Genomic DNA, 19,283 nt, shown 5'->3' on the forward strand with positions numbered 1-19,283 from the left:
TCTTCTCTCTGTTTTTTCAGTTCCCACACTTAGTTTTATTACTTGGGCACCCTTGGCCTTTTAGATGACCTCAAATGAACCCCGAACAGGCCAAAAACTGACCTCGCAGTGCATAGTTGTCACCTTTTTGCATCATTCGCACACCTGGCACTCAACTTTTTTCCAATAATGCATCTCGCCACCACGTGAAGTGGCCCCAAAATGTGGTCCTAATGATGACCTTTCTGCATAACTCTCACAAGAAAACACCCACGTTGTGTTCGTCCTCATCCACGTGCAAATATTGACCCCGTTCGCCCTCCTGATGTCACTACATGCCATCTGACACACCTGCTTACCTCATGTCATCGGCGCGCGGATAGCTTCCTCGAGAAGTTTTATGCACTATAAACTCCTCATTATTGTAGAAAAAACATACTGGTACTGGTGATAGTGAAAATCGATGCACTATGTACATGCTGTCCTACCTGTACACATGTGGGCCCCACGTAACCACCTGGCTATGGAAATTGGGCAATCCTTTATTCGATGCACCATGCATGTGTATGTACATATGCACAATCCCTTGCTCAAAAAAACTCCTGACATAATTTTCCCATTCCCTAGCCTGCTAGATCATTCATGATCAGCAGCAGCAAAGAGAGATATGAGACGCTCCGCATCACAGGTCTCCTCATCCTTCACCAACATTGCTTACTCCATAGACAGCTCATCTTGCTCCACCATCATCAATCTAGCGTGATACAATTTAAGACACAATCCATTTACCCTTGACTTATGTAGAACACCATCCAAGTTAGCCAACTGATATGTGCCATTTGGAAAACAGTCCACTACCTTGAAAGGGCCTTCCCACTTAATTTGAAACTTCTTTTGGAAGGTGTTGTCCAGCTTACTGTTGTAGCGCAAAACCAAGTCATGCTTCTTGATACCCTTACTTTTGACCTTTTCATTTATCTTTTCCAAAGCCCTATCTTGCATCTGCCCATAATGTTCCAATGCACTCATCCTATCCAACTGAACCTCTTGTAGCTGTAAGAGCCTCTCTTCGAATGCATCACTAGGCGGCCCAAGCAACTTCTCTAACATCTTGACCGCAGGAAACTCTACTTCCACAGGCAATAGTGCTTCTTTTCCATACACCAAATGAAATGGAGTAAACCCTGTACCTGTTCTCATCGAAGTACGGTAAGCCCATAGTGCACTAGGCAATTCCAAATCCCAATTCTTTCCTTGGTGCTCTGTCACTTTCGAAATAATCTGTACCAGCTCACCATTGAATCTTTCATTTAAGCCATTACACTGTGGGTAATAAGGAGTGGTATGCTTGTGCCTAATATTCATCTTTGCACATAAAAAATCTAGCAGTTTAGCTCGAAATCCAGGTCCCTTATCTGAAAGTAGCTCCAGTGGCACCCCAAACTTGCAACATATTTCATCATACACAAATTTTGCCACATCCTTTGCAGTGATCTGTTTTACTTCTATAGCCTTTGCCCATCTAGAAAGATAGTCCACTGCCGTCAAAATATAGCTTTTGCCCCTGCTTGTGATAGGTAATGGGCCTATTGCATCAATCCCCCACTTTTCAAACACATCAAACGCCATATTGATTTTTCGTAGCTCTGGCTTCAACACTCTCTTCCCAAATGCTTGACACCTATTGCAAGACCTACACCAATGGTGAACATCCTTGTGCAAACTAGGCCATACATACCCCTCTTGCAAAATCTTATGCAAGGTGATCTTTAGAGCAAAATGGACACCACATGCGCCTTCATGATTCTCTTCCAACACTCTGTAAAGCTCCTCCCACCAAGGTACAGGTCTCAACACGAGATCAACCCCTTTCATGTATAAGACATCACCAATCAATTTGTACCTGTATGCTCTACGCACAAAGCCATACTTTTTAGACTTCTAAATCTCCTTTGGAATGATTCCTGTTAGCAAAAACTCCTCTTCTTGAGCCAAACTTTCCCGGCCATGATAAAGAGGTAAAGTGGTCCTCAACACAAATAGCTCCCCAATCATGCCTTGAGCTGCTTCATGTGCCTCTCCATTTAGAGCACGTTCAATATGTCTGATGCTCCATGCTTCAAACTTTTTTAACAGACCTTTAATTCTGAAACACATTTCCTTCAATGCGGTGTTCTTGCTCTTCCACACACCCAGCACTTGCTTCACAACTAACAAGGCATCACCTTTTATGCTCAACCTTCTAACCCCATGCTTCAAACAAATGTGTAATCCAGCTTCCAATGTAGCATATTCAGCCTCATTGTTACTATGTGCATCCAATTTGAACCCTCTTTTGCATACTAGCTTCCCCTCTGGATCATAAAGTGCTATACCCCCTGAAGCCGCATCATGGCTCTTTCTATATGAGCCATCAAAGAACAACACATGTGCATTGCTAATATGTGGCACTTCTTCAACTACCTTTCTCACCACCTCTTCCTTAACAATAAGGGGATTCTCCTTGTAGGTCAACAAATCAGCTAGGGTAGCCCTTGTACTGTCTTCCACTAGAAAAGAGAACTCAAACTCTTGCAGCTCAATTACCCATTTCTTCAACACATTTGACATGTTAGTGACATTAATTAACTGTGGCAAAAAAGAATAGCTCATCAAGAAAACAAAAGGTCGTGGTAGCAAGTAATGACAAAATCGTCGACAAGCAAATATTACACTGGCCATCACTAGCTCTACTTCCAAGAACTTTCTCTCCGCTACCAACTTCACTCAGCTTGCACAATACACTGGCCTCTTATAATGGCTGTCATTCCCCTTTTGCAATAGCATGGCTCCAATGGCATCATCCCCTACTGATGAATTTACATAAAAAACTTTCTCCCAATCAGGAGTCTGCATGGTTGACAACCCCCCTAGCACCTCTTTCACCTCTTGAAACACTTCTTCACACTTGTCATCCCATTGCAATGGATCATGCTTTTCCACTTGCTGTAATGGATAAAGAATCCGCGAAGACAATGGAATAAACCGTGCCATGTACTTCACTTTCTGTATAAAGGTTGCCAATTGCTTCGTACTCGTAGGTGATGGAAGAAGAGTAATAGACTTCACCTTATCTGGATCAGCCTCAATGCCATTTTCTGACACCATGTGGCCCAACAACTTCACCCTTGGCTGTGCTAGATGACATTTCTTTGGGTTTAGTTGTCCTCCACATTCATCATATCGAGCTAATACCATCTGCAACTTCTCATGGTGTTCATCCCTGCTACTGTAGACACAGAAGTCATCCATAAAAGCCTTAACACAACTACCAATGAATGGTTCCAGCACCCAATTTGCTCTTTCTTGATAGAAAGATGGTCCATTTGACAACCCAAATGGTAGCACTGTGTAGCAATAGCGGCCACTGAATCCAAGATCTGATCAATGAATGGAAGAGGATATGGGTTCTTCTTAGTGGCTGCATTTAAGGGTTTAAAATCTACACAAATCCTCCACTTTCCATCCTTCTTTGGACTGACTACTACTGGACTCACCCATTCTGTGGTCTCCACAGGGACTATGAACCCTACCTTCAACAACTTGTCCACCTCTTCTCACAAGGCTTCCATTTGCTCTTGACCCATCCTTCTTAGCCTTTGCCGCACTGGCTTAGCACCTTCTTTCATCTCTATATGCATCTCTTCGCCCTTGAACCCTCTGATCTCTTCATATGAAGTAATGAACAAATCAGGAAAACTAGCCAGCATGTGCAAATATATATCCTTCTCCATAGTTGAGAGGTCTCCACTGATCATTTGTGTCATCAATTCCTGCTTCTTTGACAACTCAACCTTGGTTTGCATCAGCCCTTCAATCACTTCATAAGGCCCTTCACTTTCATCTTCAACCTCATTCGCAAATGCAACTAAACCAATCTTCTGGATTTCTTTGTCCATCAAAAGAAATGCAACATCAGCATCCTCATCACTGCTGGTAGTGCTATCACTGTCCTCATCTGTCACCGTGGAAGAGTCTTCATCACTAGACTCATCCTCATCTTCATAAAGATCCTCTAATCGTTTCCTTGTGTCCATATTATAAAGCTTCTTGGTACCTGTCTTTCCATAGAGGCTAATCGTACCATGTCGCCAATCTTGAACAGCTCCCACTACACGTAACCATGGTCTTCCCAGTATAATAGGATATGCTCCCAACCCTGCTGGCATCACATGAAAATCAATTACTGCCTTTGCATCATATGCCTCCACTTCTAAGCTCTTTACAACACCCAAGCATTTTACTTTTTGATGGTTTGCCAATCTGATCCGAAAACCTGACACCCCAGCCACTATGAGACCCATCTTCTCAACGCATGAGTGTGTTATGACGCATATTTGGGCTCCGCTGTCCACATAACCTTGTCTCATATTTTTTCTTTTATGCCACACATCTACTATTGGACAAATGTCTGGTAGCTCATCCATTGCCAACACCTTTACTGAACCTCTCTCTGGCTCTTTCTCCATTGGGTTAACCATCCTCTTCCACGGTCGCTTTAGCTTAGGCACCATCTCTATAAGCTGCCCAAAAGTAACATCTGCCTTCCTGCTCGTCAGATCCTCCTTCAAGTCATAGCTTAATTGCCCATCCCCTAGTGGAAAATCTGAAACATGAAACTTTCGACGAGCTCTCCTTTTCCTCTTGGCCTTGACATCCTCGCCTTCATGGCTCTTTCCTTTATTCTTACTAGGACCTGGGGCACTTCTTCCTTCCTTATCCTCTGTGGTCCTCTTCCCAATAGGCATCACTAATGTATCCTCTAGCGTTGATGCCTTCTCCAAGGTGACTACACTTAGCACTTTTGTCTTTCCCTTTTCCTCCTGGGTCAATCCACTGGTTCCTTCGTCTCCCTTAATTTCGATGCCATAATAATTTGACCTAGTTAGCACCTGTCTTGGGAATGGATACATGTCTCCCTCCATCCTTCGTGGCTTATCACATTGCGGGCTGATGTGATCCAACTCTCCACAATTATAACATGTGGGCGTCTGCCTCCAAAACCTACCATTGCTTTGTCCAACACCATTCCTAGGCCTTTCTTCACCTCCTCGCTGATTTGCAAACCTCCCTCGACCTCGATTATTTCCCACTTGACCTAGCATGTTTAGGCTGAGATTCTTCATCAAATCTACCATTTGCCTCATGTATTGCCTTAGCCCATCATCTTGCACTGCTGTAGTGACCACTGCTGGCATAACCTGAGTAGTAACAGGAACCACTGGTTCGTGATGAACCCCTGACATGCGACCTTGTAAAGACTCTATAGGCTGAAATTCAGACCTCATGGGCAAAGACTCCACCCCTAACTGGATCATTTTCCTCAACTTCCACTCTTTGTTCCTTGCTACCTCTAGTGCATCTTCATATGTCCTAGGCTTCTTTAGCTCCACTCTCCAACGTATATTCTCCCAAAGACCAGCTAAGAACCTGTCCTTCTTCATCATGTCAAGCGGGGGTACCTGTGGTGCTAAGGACTTGCACATTCGCTCCCATGCCAATGAGAACTTACGTATGTACGCATCTACTGGCTCACCTTCCTTTTGCACCAAACCTTGTACTTCTTGCCACACTTTGTCAGGATCTTCTATCTTCACAAACTCCACTTCCAACCCATGCCTTAGATTGTCCCAACTCAATCTTACAGGTGGATCCACTGCACGCAACTCCTCTTCAAATGTGTTGGACCAGACTCGTGCATCACTCTTCAAACAAATTTTGAGAAGACATAACATCTGCGCAGGGTCATGAATCTGATTGCTAATGCAGGCAACCTCCATCTTTTCCAAAAATTCTTCCACATCTTCATCACTGCTTCCATGAAACTCCGGATAAGAGAAAGCCATGGCTACCCAAGTTTCAATGCTTTGAGAACCCCTTTGAACACACGTGCAAGAACCCAAAACTTTTGACTACCCAATCCCCAGAAACTTCAATGGAGCTCAACTTTAGATAAGGACAAACACATGCACATCAAATGAGTTTTCATAGTTGATCATCGGAATTACAATAGGCAAAGGACATTCCAAGATCTCTCGTAATCTTCTTGGCCCGAACATAAAGACTATGCGTTGCTGGAAAAAAATCTTCCTGGACACATGAACATTTATCTGGATTCTTTGAGTTAAATGAAATGGAGTGAATTGAGGGTCATTTTGATCAGCCATTAAAGCCAACCATGAAGCTCCCAAGAAGGCACACCTGACTTAATCTCTGATTTTGCCAAAATTTCAGCAGCATAACAACATAAATGGCTCAAAAGACCAAAAAACCAGCCATCATAACTTGGAAAAATTTTGGCAGAGTTTCCCCAGAAATAGAGCAGTAGGAACCCAAAATATAGACTGTATATGTATGCATAAACTATCAACAATAGAACCCGAGCATCAAGTAGGACTCACTAGTACATAGCCTATGGCGAGGTCACAAAAAGGATGCTCCAGCTACCTGTATCACCGAAAGGATCTCTACATTTGAGAATCCCCCAACTCAATAAAAACCTCACGCTATCGACCCTCACACGAAGGCTAATGCAAATCGCATATAGTCAAGTCTCAGAAATGACTATCTTCCAGACCAAGTCTCAGAAATGGCTGGGATTGCCAAATACAACCAAGTATGGCTCCACAAATGCGTACAATGGCATTTTCCACAAGTAACGTACAATGGCATTTTCCACAAGTAACGTACAATCCAGCAGACAATGCGCTCAAACAGGCGCCAAGTGATGCATACCCACAACAACTGCAAGTGACATCACTGCTAGTATATCACTATACTCCAACTACCTGTATCTGTGTGAATCACCTGTACCTGTACCTGTACCTATCCCTATAACCTGTAACCTGTAACCTGTAGCCCCGAATCTCGAAGCTTGAAGCTCGAAGCAGAAGGTACTCGAAGAAGATCCTCCGTGGGGGCGCCAAAAGAATGTGAGCAGGATGAAAACACACACAGCGCCTCTATAACGACCCGACACACACTCTTGGGAAGATACACACACACACTATGGGGCACCACTCGGCTTACACAACACACCTGGCCGAGACAGGGAACACACCTCTGGAGTGAGAGGAGAGAGACTATCCACTTGCCCACTCCACACACACACACACACACACACACACACACACCCAAAACTCAGCTCAAAAGAGGAGAATTTCTGATGTTTAGATACAAATGAGCTTGGGCCAACACCAATGGGGCAAACAGCTCACACAATATGGGTAAAAGATACCAGATACAATCACAAACTGGAGCAGAAACTTCGCTCATAGGAGAAACTTACACAGCCAAAACAGTAGAAAAAGAGGGAGGAATTTGGCAAAATGGACAGCGCCATCGCGTTCGGAACGGCCCAAAACCCCAGGCTACGATGTCAAAGTGCTCAAATCCGACCTCGGATGAGCAGTTTACGGCCAAAACAGGCTCCAAAATGAGCAAAAACACAGCTACGGCTGTTTCTCCTCTCTTCTCCACGTTTTTTCTGGCCTTCTCTCTGTTTTTTCAGTTCCCACACTTAGCTTTATTACTTGGGCACCCTTGGCCTTTTAGATGACCTCAAACGAACCCCGAACAGGCTAAAAACTGACCTCGCAGTGCATAGTTGTCACCTTTTTGCATCATTCGCACACCTGGCACTCAACTTTTTTCCAATAATGCATCTCGCCACCACGTGAAGTGGCCCCAGAAAGTGGTCCTAATGATGACCTTTCTACATAACTCTCACAAGAAAACACCCACGTTGTGTCCGTCCTCATCCGCTTGCAAATATTGACCCCGTTCACCCTCCTGACGTCACTAGATGCCATCTGACGCACCTGCTTACCTCATGTCGTCGGCCCGCAGATAGCTTCCTCGAGAAGTTTTACTCGCTATAAGCTCTTCATTATTGTAGAAAAAACATACTGGTACTGGTGATAGTGAAAATCAATGCACTATGTACATGCTGTCCTACCTGTACACATGTGGGCCCCACGTAACCACCTGGCTATGGAAATTGGGTGATCCTTTATTCGATGCACCATGCATGTGTATGTACATATGCACAATCCCTTGCTCAAAAAAACTCCTCACAGCGTGTGCCTACTACTCAGGTTTGGCAGTGAAAGCCCCTTCTTATTGTTGTGAATGGGAGGTTGTTTCCCCATGTTTTCCATGGTTTTTTCTGAGTTTTTTGACTGAGAATCATGATTTTTTGTATAACTCATGATTGGCATGGTTTTTGATGGGTTTGTGTACATGGTTGGGAGCGACTATGGAGCCCCTTCTTGCATATGCAAGGTCTGCTGAGATGGTGTGAGGATATGGTGTTTATGAACAAAAGTGCAGAGATTATCCTTGGTTTTCATTGGTTTGTTTTCCCAAAATTTAGTGCCTTTTTTGCTTCCTTGACTTCAATTGATCATAGCTAGGGCTATGACAGTATAGAGGGAAGCTAGTCGAGTGTAGGCGGGGTTTTGTGCATGCAAGGGTGAGTGTGTTTGTGAGTGGAGACTAGATCCTATCCTCTTGTGAGAGCTACTTTACTTTTCCTCATATATCTTGTGAGTATGGAGGTGTTATAGAGGCCACCCCCAAATCCTTCACATGTTTTGGTGCCCCCTTTCTGAGGATCTATTTTGGCTCTCCGGTTGAGACTTTCCCTGGAGTCAAGCTCAGCCTTCTATTTGTAAGTTGTTTTCATGAGTTCTCCAAGTTTTATAGGTGAAGATGATAAGGACCCGAGAAGGTTCTTGAGACAGGTACAATTGCAATGTTTACTGACAGGAAATGATTGTGAAGCAGAATGGTTGCGTATGTTTCCTCTCTTGCTTGAGGGTGATGCTTATGTGTGGTATAAGAGCTTGAATGATGCAAATAAGAGTTGTTGGTCACTCTTGGAAGAATTATTTCTTCAAAGATATGTAGTGATGCCAACTCCAAATGAAGCTTGGTCAAGGGTGAAGAGCTTATCTATGCGCGAAGATGAGTTTGTTTCTTGCTTTTGGAAGAGGTTCAATGATGTATGGATGCAATGGGAAAAGTGTGTGAAGTATGCTAATGTGATGTCAGTGAAAGAGTTACATGGTACACACATGCAATTTGAGAGGTTGAAAATGTTAATAAGCAAGTTGAAACCTACCTTGCGTTCACATGTGGAATTGAAGAATCCAAAAAGCATGAAAGAAGCACTACATGTTGCCTACAACAAAGAGAGGAAGATAAGGCTTATGGTAGGTTTGGATGCACCACCGAAGATAGAGGATATGCATTTGATTGATTTATTGTATAAAGTTGTTGAAAATGGCCATGAACTTGAGAAGCCACTTTCTATTGATGAGGAGGAAACAAAGCATGCAAATGTAGCAGCATGTGATCACGTGGAAGAAAATGACATACATGTGGTGAATGCTTATGATGTAGACATATACAATTCTATGGATTCTTCTCTTGATGTTCGAGATGCTGATTCTTGTGCTTTGGAAAATGGTTTGAATCCCATGGTAAAGAGTGATGTTGATGTGGATGGAGCTTATGTGTCTACAAATGGCTTATTTGATGAAAATGCTTTGGTATGCAAAGTTGTGGGAGCATCTACAATGGAAGATGTATGTGATGTGGGTTGTATAGACTCTCCTCTTGAGTATGAGGATGCTGATGTGGTTGAGTTTCATGGTCTACAAGAATCTCATGCTACTCTTGTGGTTGATGATGAAGACTATGCCTCTACTCCTAGGTTGTTTGATGAGTTGCCTATGGTTGCCAATGATGATGTAAATGCTTTTGGTGATTTGGATTATCACTTGGATGTTAATGAGGTCAATATGGATTCATTTAGTTTCACCAAAGAACCCATTGGTGAGGATGAGGTGACTGATATCCAAGACTTTGTTTCCACTTGTGACATGTTTCATGATATGCATATGGTTGTTGATCATGCGGACGGTTGTGTTGCACAAGGTTCTATGGAGTCCCATGTTGAGCTTAAACGTAATGACTTGGATGCTTTGATTGTTGATTTTCAGCCTAAATTTTTGCATGATGATGTGGTCCTTGATGATGGTATATATGTTAGTGACTTGCTTGGTGAGCTACTTGTTGTTGGAAGCTCTAATGTCAACCACGAGAGCATATTAGAGGAAGCTTTGAGGCTAATGAAAGAGGGTCTTTGCTTTGAAAATCTTGATGATATGGATGGTCATATGCTTTGTGCTAGTGCCTTTGATATGCTTTCCAAGCTGGATGATGGCATGCCTTATGGTCTTAATAGTGATGGGCAAGAGAAAGTACTCTTTTGTGGTTTGGCATGCAATGACACTTTGAATGTCTTGATTAGACAAATTATGGTTGAGAATGTAGAAGCTTTGATGGATATATTTGAAATCAATGATTTGTATGAGTTGAAGCATGAAATTTTTGGCTTGGATTCAATGAAAAATTATGTGTATGATAGAGGGAAAAGACAAATGTCTCGTGTCAATAGCATATGGGATTTTGCTTCGGTGGGAGAAGCTCCTACTATGTTATGCATATGTTTATTGGATGCAACATGGAGGTGGATGGTAAGATAATCTATGTTATTTTTAGCTCTCATCTTATATTTTGGGTCTTTTATGGCATGAAAAATAGGAGAATGTTTACAATGATGTGAAAGTATGCACATGAAACACTTGAAAGTGTTCCATGCTTGTTGGGGGGGCAATATGTGACGTGTTTTGGCAAAATGGTGCGGACCACCCCAAAGTATTTGAGATACATTTTTTCATGCTTTTGGGGGCCTTGGATGTTAATAAATCATGCTTGTACAAAGTGTACAAAGGTGGTGTGTGCCAGCTGTCTCTACGCATGCGTGCCAGTTGTGCGGGGTACATAGTTCTGCTGTTTTTGTACATAGAAGTGTCGAGACTTCAAAGTGTGAGTAAGTGCTTTAAAAATATGAAGAAAAAATGAACTTTTATCAGCTTGGGGTCATGAGTGAGTGGGAGTTTTCAGCTGTGAAGAAGAAAGCCTCTCTTGCTGCAGTCTGCAGTGGTGCATGGGGGTTGTGTAGTGGAGGTACTCATGTGTGTGTATGAGGGCCTGGAGCCTTGATTGGAGAGTGTGTCTCTCATCAAGAAGGCCATGAACATGGGTGGTGACCTCTGCACTTTCACCCCTCTTCTCTCGTTTTGGTGATGGAAGCTGCGTGAAGTGGAGCTCTCTTGTACGCATGTGCCTGCTACTCAGGTTTGGCAGTGAAAGCCCCTTCTTATTGTTGTGAATGGGAGGTTGTTTCCCCATGTTTTCCATGGTTTTTTCTGATTTTTTTGGCTGAGCATCATGAGTTTTTGTATAACTCATGATTGGCATGGTTTTTGATGGGTTTGTGTACATGGTTGGGAGCAACTATGGAGCCCCTTCCTGCATATGGAAGGGCTGCTGAGATGGTGTGAGGGTATGGTGTTTATGAACAAAAGTGCATAGATTTTTCTTTGTTTTTATTGGTTTTTTTCCCCAAAATTTAGTTCCTTTTTTGCTTCCTTGACTGCAATTGATCATAGCTAGGGCTATGACAATATAGAGGGAAGCTAGTCGAGTGTAGGCGGGGTTTTGTGCATGCAAGGGTGAGTCTGTTTGTGAGTGGAGATTGGATCCTATCCTCTTGTGAGAGCTACTTTACTTTTCTTCATATATATGGTGAGTATGGAGGTGTTATAGAGGCCACCCCCAAATCCTTCACAACGTTACAATGTTTTGCCACTATGTAGGCAAAGATCTCTAGTAAGGATCTCATCAATCCATACACAAGCATGTTGAACGTGTTTCTCATATGATGATGTAGGAGACTTCAAAGCTTGTAGCCCAGCTCTAATTAGTGTAGGGATAAGAAAAACCCTTGGGAGTGACCCAAAAAGTCATCTGAGCATTGCAAAATGCGTTCATCAAGGATGATTTCATTCTTGTCTTCCCCCCCTTAACATCTTAATCTTGACCAAATCTATTGGAAACTGTTCTCTATCGTGTCCTTCTTAATAAATACTTACATTTTGCTTTTGCTGCATACCTCGTCATTGCAAGAAGTTCATCCTTTTCAGGATAACCCTTTGTTTTCGAGTTCAATTTAAGCTCACTGCATTCATTCAACCTCCCTCTACCTAAGATTTTGTAATGGCTACTGTTTGCTCCAAAATGTTTGGGACCCTGTATGATGCATTCGACTTTGAAAAACTGGGCAATGACCCTGAATGATGCATTGCTGCAAAATGTTTGGGACCCTATATGATGCATTCAACTTTTAAAATTGGTCACTAATAATGCGCCAAATTGCATCAGTAACACTATGTCAACTTCCATCTGCCTCATTGCATCACATGACCATCTATCTGCCAACATAGGGATGGAAAAGGAGCCTTTGTTAATCGTTCTTGTCCTAGAAACACACACACACAAGGGAAAATAAATATTTTTGATGTTTCGGGAGAAATCCTATAAAATCTCAAAGATCTATTCAATGACATGACTTGGAAATGAAGAGATGTTAATCAGAGAACCCTACCCATGTCCATCCCATGCATGCCCTTACTTTGACAACATTATATAGAGAGCACTAAGAATCCCAAAATTTGACCATACTAGTTTTTGAAGGCTTTGGTGCACTGTGATGCTAGGCACTAAAAAGCACATGGTGCAGAGTTGGGAAGTGGCTAATGATGGGGCGCTTGCCCTTGTGCAAGTACAAATCCGGGCCGGTTGGCAATGGTTAAATAAGATTTTGGGGACCACTAATTTAAATTGATATCATGTGGTGATCGTAGTCTCTTTTCAAATTCACACAAGTCAAGGTAGTGGGTAGAGCCGTGGATCGAGACACAAAGGTGACGAGTTTGAAGGAAAGTGAGGAAATCTTTTGGTCACCGACAATGGGCTATTCCATTCGTCCACAAACTGGCTTGGGTTGCTTTTCCACAATGACAAGAATTCCAAGAATTAACTTTCTCATGTTGAATTGTGGGATCAGTGCGAGGATCAATGGTGAAAATATTAGGGATAGTACTCTGTTGCAAATTGGTCGCTTTGAAACCTATTATCTCGCCATTGTTGCAAGCACTAACCAACATGCATGTGGATGTATCGTTACCAAGACGAGAAACATGTGTAAACTTAAACAGGGGTCAAAGGTTACTTTTGTTCACATTCTACTGCCCATTGCTTCTCTGTGTCCTTTTTGGCATGCCATCCAGGTGGGCTTAATGTCTTCCCTCCCTTAGTGACTTCACCTTGACCAAATGTATTGGGACACTATTCTCTATTTTGTCGTAACTCTCTTAGGGCAGGACAGCCTCATCACTATATCACACGGGCATGCTCAAATGGGATCAATGGTGGAGGAGGAAAACCCGGGGCGCGCCAATCGTGGACCGTCAAATTTGACTGTTTCCCCGAATTTACTAGTCTTCCCGAATTTATAAATTTGCCCCAAAATTACTAATCGGTCCACATTTACAATATGACGTACTCGAATCCCCTATATTTCAACGAATGCATGCAGGTGTAGTGGTTAGTGCACATGGCTTGCAGTGGGGACGTCGCGGGCTCAGGACATGGGCGCGGACTGCCCCGAATTAACAAGCCTATCGAATTTACTTTTCTCCCCGAATTTACCAAATGGCCCAAATTTACAAATGTGCATCTGACGGTCTGAACCACCTCAACCGTAGATCCCATTTAAGGCCACCCGTGCGAGATAGTGTGGAGGGCAGGACAGAGGGACCTCCATGCGAGGGGGTACTTTGTAGGATTAGATTGACAAGATGTGATGTGAAAAGCTAAATTCACACACACGAGAGGGTAACGATTAAACCCCAAGATGGGAAACACGTTGCCTTTTCTTTTTCGCTTCCATTTCGAACGTGGGTGCCTTTCATTTTGACGTGGAAATTTCCCAGCTCTATATAAGAAACGTGCCAACGCATATCTGCGATCTACATCATCGACATCGACCTAGCCGACAACCGATATCTGCTATGCATCAGAGGAAGAAGAACAAATCTACCACAGAAGCTGCATTAAGGTGGCGCGGCAACAGCAGTAGGCCTAATGTGCCGCTTTCCCCACAGCGTCTGCTTTCTACATCATGAGTTGCTCTCTCTCTGCAAACGGCGCTCCCTTTGGGGGCCATGAGCAGTACTTCTCTCCCACCGCCATCACGGCTGCTTGTTTGCAAGCACTTCCTATTGCTGCTGCCTGCTGCTGATTGGTAACATAACAATTTTATGTCCTTGGACACTTTTATGTCCTGTTAACCACACAATTTCCTAAAAATATTGTAGGAGATGCTAATTTGGTTTTTGAATGTATGATATTCACAAAGATAGCTTATGAGCTGAAAAAAACTTGGAGTTTTTTTAAAGCTATTGATTTTGGCTCTAACAAATTGTCTTTTGACAAGGATTTTCCAACCTAAAGTGTCCCCAAAAAAGTGTGTTGTTTTTTACCATTGTCCATAAAATTGGCCATAGACCACCCTAGAACATCCCTAAGTGGCCTCTAGGGTGTTGCATAATTAGTCTTTGCCATTTTAAAGGTTTTTCAATGCTTCTAAGTCATGATAAGCGTATTTATTCAAAGTTATTGCATAATTATTAAAAATTTTCCATGTGGATTTAGGGAGAAATTTTACACTTTCATGAATTTTTTGGATATGTGTATGCTTTACAAAGGAAGGTAGTTTTGATTGTGCATAAAGTCTCATGACTATGTAAGGTTTCTTTCATGAGTTTTGGGTAACCTAATACCCCAAAGAGCTAAAAATACAAAGTCGAAAAGAAAATTCCACTTTACCAAAATCGCGCTCATTTTGAAATTGGTCATTACATTCAATGAACGTTGTCAACTTCTAGCTTAGGTCCATACTTCAGCATACAAACCCAATTTGGGTATAAGTAGCTATTTTTCAAGGAGGCTAGGATGGCCACAATGTGGAACTCAATTTTTTCATTCTCGCAGTTTTTGTGTCTTGTGGTTGTATCTAGAATAGTCATAATTAATAAGACATGTTTGCATGTCTTTGATAGTTTTTGGGTGTCAATATGAGGGTGAAGTACCAAGCTATGTTATCAATAGACAGGTTATATAGTGCATAATATGAGTGTCGGCAAGCAAAAACGAAGGATAGGTCAGTAGAATGCAAAAAATACCACTTTTTTAATCTATTTCTACATAGTTTAATAAATTTTGTGTCTATAGTAGTCATATACTAAGACTAGGAATCCATTCAAGTTCATGGGAAAAATAGGTTTGTAGCATGAACAATTTTATATATGGTGTACCATGGGGGTAACCATGAAAGTATGTTATTTTTGGTAAAATGTAGCACTACCTTGGCTTTGGAAGCTTGTCATGAACAAGAAATCAAGAGATAGGCATGTTACTTATTTTTCAAAATTGGAATGGGTCCTTAGCTTGAATCTCATGTAAGGATTTTGGAAAATTCGCACATATACTATGAGTAAATTTTTTTTCCTAAATTCTAAAAGGACACTTTTATGTCCTGGTAGGTTACCAAACTAGTGTTAAAGAATATTATAGTGGATGGAAATTAGGATGTCATAATGTTTAGTGGTATCATCGTGAGGAGTGAAGTATGAGTCAAGTATATGGGAATTACGAAATGTAGCAAACCATGCTAATTTTCTTGTGTGTTTTTATTCCTATTTGGTGGGAGTGTCTGTACTTATGATCAAAAGTAAAGTCATGGTCCTCATGCAATATGATTGACAAGCAATTATTATGATGGTTGGTACTTTCTTCAGGAGGTTAGAGTTTCATAAGGAAAATGGTGGTACTGCCTTTGGGGTAGTGGATGCTTTGCTATGGTATCCTTTTTAACTCCCACATAGTGTCCTTTTTTATTATTGATATGTAATCATTTTAATTTCTCGTAGGTGTAGAGCTATATGAAAAAAGATAATGATGAGTTTTTGGCCATATATTTCGGTGTTATGCTAGCTTCTTTTGAATTTCAAGACATGCAGCATTACTTTTTTTTCGTAATAGTTTTTTCTATTATACTTGTAAATGGTACATAGAAATTATGATAATAAGATTGAAAGCTTTTCATATCTTACATTCATCAAGCGCATGGAATGGTTGAGGTAATCTTTTGTGCCAATTCATTTCCAACAATTATCTTTTAATTCGCAAACATGTACGTAGTATGCTCAATCCAAAATCTGATCTAACACTCTCCTTCACTTTGTTAGATGAATCATCATAAGTGGGATTTCTTTTACACATTAAGTCACATGTCTCAGGATGCTTGATGTAGGATCGTTATCAGCTACTACCCTAGGTTGAATAAAGACTCCTTGGATGAACGTTACAAAGTTTTTCCACGATGTAGAGTTTTGTTTTAGAGTTCAATTTTAAGTTCATTGCATTCATTCAACCTCCCTCCACCTAAGCTTTTGTAATGGCTACTGGTTGCTCCAAAATGTATGGGACCCTCTATGATGTATTCAACTTTGGAAAATTGGGCAATGACCCTGAATGATGCATTGCTCCAAAATGTTTGGCACCCTATATGATGCATTCAACTTTCAAAATTGGTCACTACTAATGAGCCAAATTGCATCAGTAGCACTATGTCAAATTCCATCTGCCTCATTGCATCACACGGCCATCCTATCTGCCAACATAGGGATGGAAAAGGATCCTTTGTTAACTGTTTGTCTCCTAGAAACACACACACACACACACAAGGGAAAATGAGATTTTGTGATGTTTCGAGAGAAATCCTATGAAATTTCAAAGATCTATTCAATGAGACGACTTGGAAATGAAGAGATGTTAATCAGAGAACCCTATCCATATCCATCCCATGCATGCCCTTACTTTGACAACATTATATAGAGAGCGCTAAGAATACCAAAATTTGACCATACTAGTTTTTGAAGGCTTTGGTGCACTATGATGCTAGGCACTAAAGGGCACATGGTGCAATGTTGGGAAGTGGCTAATGATGGGGCGCTTGCCCTCGCGCAAGTACAAATCCGGGCCGGTTGGCAATGGTTAAATAAGATTTTGGGGGCCGCTGCTTTTAATTGATATCATGTGGTGATCGTAGTCTCTTTTCAAATTCACACAGGTCAAGGTAGTGGGTAGAGCCGTGGATTGAGACACAAAGATACCGAGTTTGAAGGAAATCTTTTGGCCACCGACAATGGGCTATTCCATTCGTCCATAAACTGGCTTGGGATGCTTTTCCACGATGACAAGGATTCCAAGAATAAAGTTTCTCATGTTGAATTGTGGGATTAGTGCGAGGATCAATGGTGAATATATTAGGGATAGTACCGTGTTGCAAATCAATCGGTTTGAAACCTGCTACCTCGCCATTGTTGCAAGCACTAACCAACATGCCTGTGCATGTATCGTTACCAAGACGAGAAACATGTGTAAACTTAAACAGGGGGCAAAGGTTACTTTTGTTCACATTCTATGTCTTTTTTGGATGGCAATGTCCTTTTTGGCCAACCATCTAGGTGGGCGACTTCACCTTGACCAAATGTATTGGGACACTATTCTCTATTTTGTCGTAACTCTGTCACAAGAAGATTTAGAAATTTTCTCATGTAGAAAAAGGGATACTTTTTCAGTGTTTTTCATACAATGCATAACATCATGAGCTTCTGCTCAGGAGGCACCGCATACCTAGCTAGGTTCTATTGGGGGCGGGGGACCTCCGGGCCGGCGGTCCCCCGCCCCCAATCGTACCTAGCTAGGTATGCCATGCCTCTCTCACACAAGCTCGTGATGTTGCGTTAAGTCATAATGTGGGAATTATTGTGAGAATCTGTCCAAAACTTCTTGTGGGACGTGGGTGCTTTTCATTTTAACGCGGAAATTTCCCAAAAGCTTGTTTGGCTTGCATTTTGACCGTGGGTGCTTTTCATTTTGACGCGGAAATTTCCCAGCTCTATATAACAAACGTGCCAACGCATATAATGCATCATCGCATATCTGCGATCTGCATCATCGACATCGACATCGACATCGACCTAGCCGACAACCGGTATCTGCTGTGCATCATTGACAGCTCTACGTGATGAAGCGATTCTACGCAGCAGAGGAAGAAGAACAAATCTACCACAGAAGCTGCATTAAGGTGGCGCGGCATGAACAGCAGCAGGCCGAATGTACCTCTTTCCCCGCAGCGTCTGGTTTCCACATCATGAGTTGCTCTCTCTCTGCAAACGGCGCTCCCTTTGGGGGCCATGAGCACTACTTCTCTCCCGCCGCCGTCACGGCTGCTTGTTTGCAGGCACCTCCTGCTGCTTCCGCGCAAATGTTTGCCGACATGCAAGGCCCCCAGCAACACGTCGTCGGCCGCTTCTTGCAAAGAAACTTGGCTTTCAATTATAGGCCAGCAGGCGCTTCTGCTTGAAAAACTTTAACACTATGATTACAGGCCAAGCGCTGGTGGCCCTCTCTGCATCACCCTTATTGTTGACGCATGTCGCTGTATAATCTTTTGATGTTAAGCCTCTGTATCTCTAATTCTAAGCTCACATGCATATAATGAAGGGACAACGTCATTTTAAACAGATCAATAATTAGCGGATGGGTGTAACAAAGCCCTAATTTTTTTGTACTACAAGACAAATCATCATGATTAATGAATTTGGTGCCTTAACGCTTTCTTAATTAATTGGGTTCGTCAATCGTCTTAAGGTTTGCTAAAATGAGTGAACAAGTCTTCTGTCGTCTATCAAAACATCCACATTCTGTCATGGATATTGCCATTGCAGAACCCAATTTAACTTGCACTTAGAATGTCAACAGCATTTTCTCTCAGTGAAGTGTACGACTACCTTGTGTATATTTTTTATGCCTCCCTCTCTTCTTCTAATTAATCAAGTGGGGATTATGCGTGCTCCTAATTAATTACATTTGATTATGCTTGCAAGTCACAAGCTGCCCCCCTAATTATTATATCAGAGCCACAAATTAGAAACCCCCCCCCCCCCCCCCCCCCCCCCCGCCCAACATGCTTTCCAGAAGAACTTGAAGTGCTCAATAGCTATATGAATAAGCTCAAAACTATGCCACACATAGCAACCCACCTCTACTACTAGAAAAGCAAAGTCCCAATATATATACATGTAAACTAGTCTCATCTAAATCATGCAAGGTAACCATATTTGTGTCCCCTACTTATAATGGACTGTAGCTCTTTTTCATGGAGGGAATTCGTGAATTCCTCACAACACATATATATATAGAGTGAGAGAGGTAGAGACAAT

The 19,283-nt window shown here is 42.1% G+C and overlaps 1 protein-coding gene across 1 annotated transcript; it reads left to right on the top strand.

The window, feature by feature from the left end:
* Positions 1–18,006: 18,006 nt before the first annotated feature.
* Positions 18,007–18,632, top strand: LOC147441966 (uncharacterized). The gene has a single exon (XM_086529551.1). It carries the CDS (start codon positions 18,086–18,088, stop codon positions 18,422–18,424), a length of 339 nt encoding a protein of 112 aa, XP_086385677.1. The 5' UTR covers positions 18,007–18,085; the 3' UTR covers positions 18,425–18,632.
* The last annotated feature ends 651 nt before the right edge of the window (positions 18,633–19,283 follow it).

The sequence above is a fragment of the Adiantum capillus-veneris genome, chromosome 14 (assembly GCF_014529385.1).
Source record: "Adiantum capillus-veneris isolate H3 chromosome 14, ASM1452938v2, whole genome shotgun sequence".
NCBI classification, from domain to species: domain Eukaryota; kingdom Viridiplantae; phylum Streptophyta; class Polypodiopsida; order Polypodiales; family Pteridaceae; genus Adiantum; species Adiantum capillus-veneris.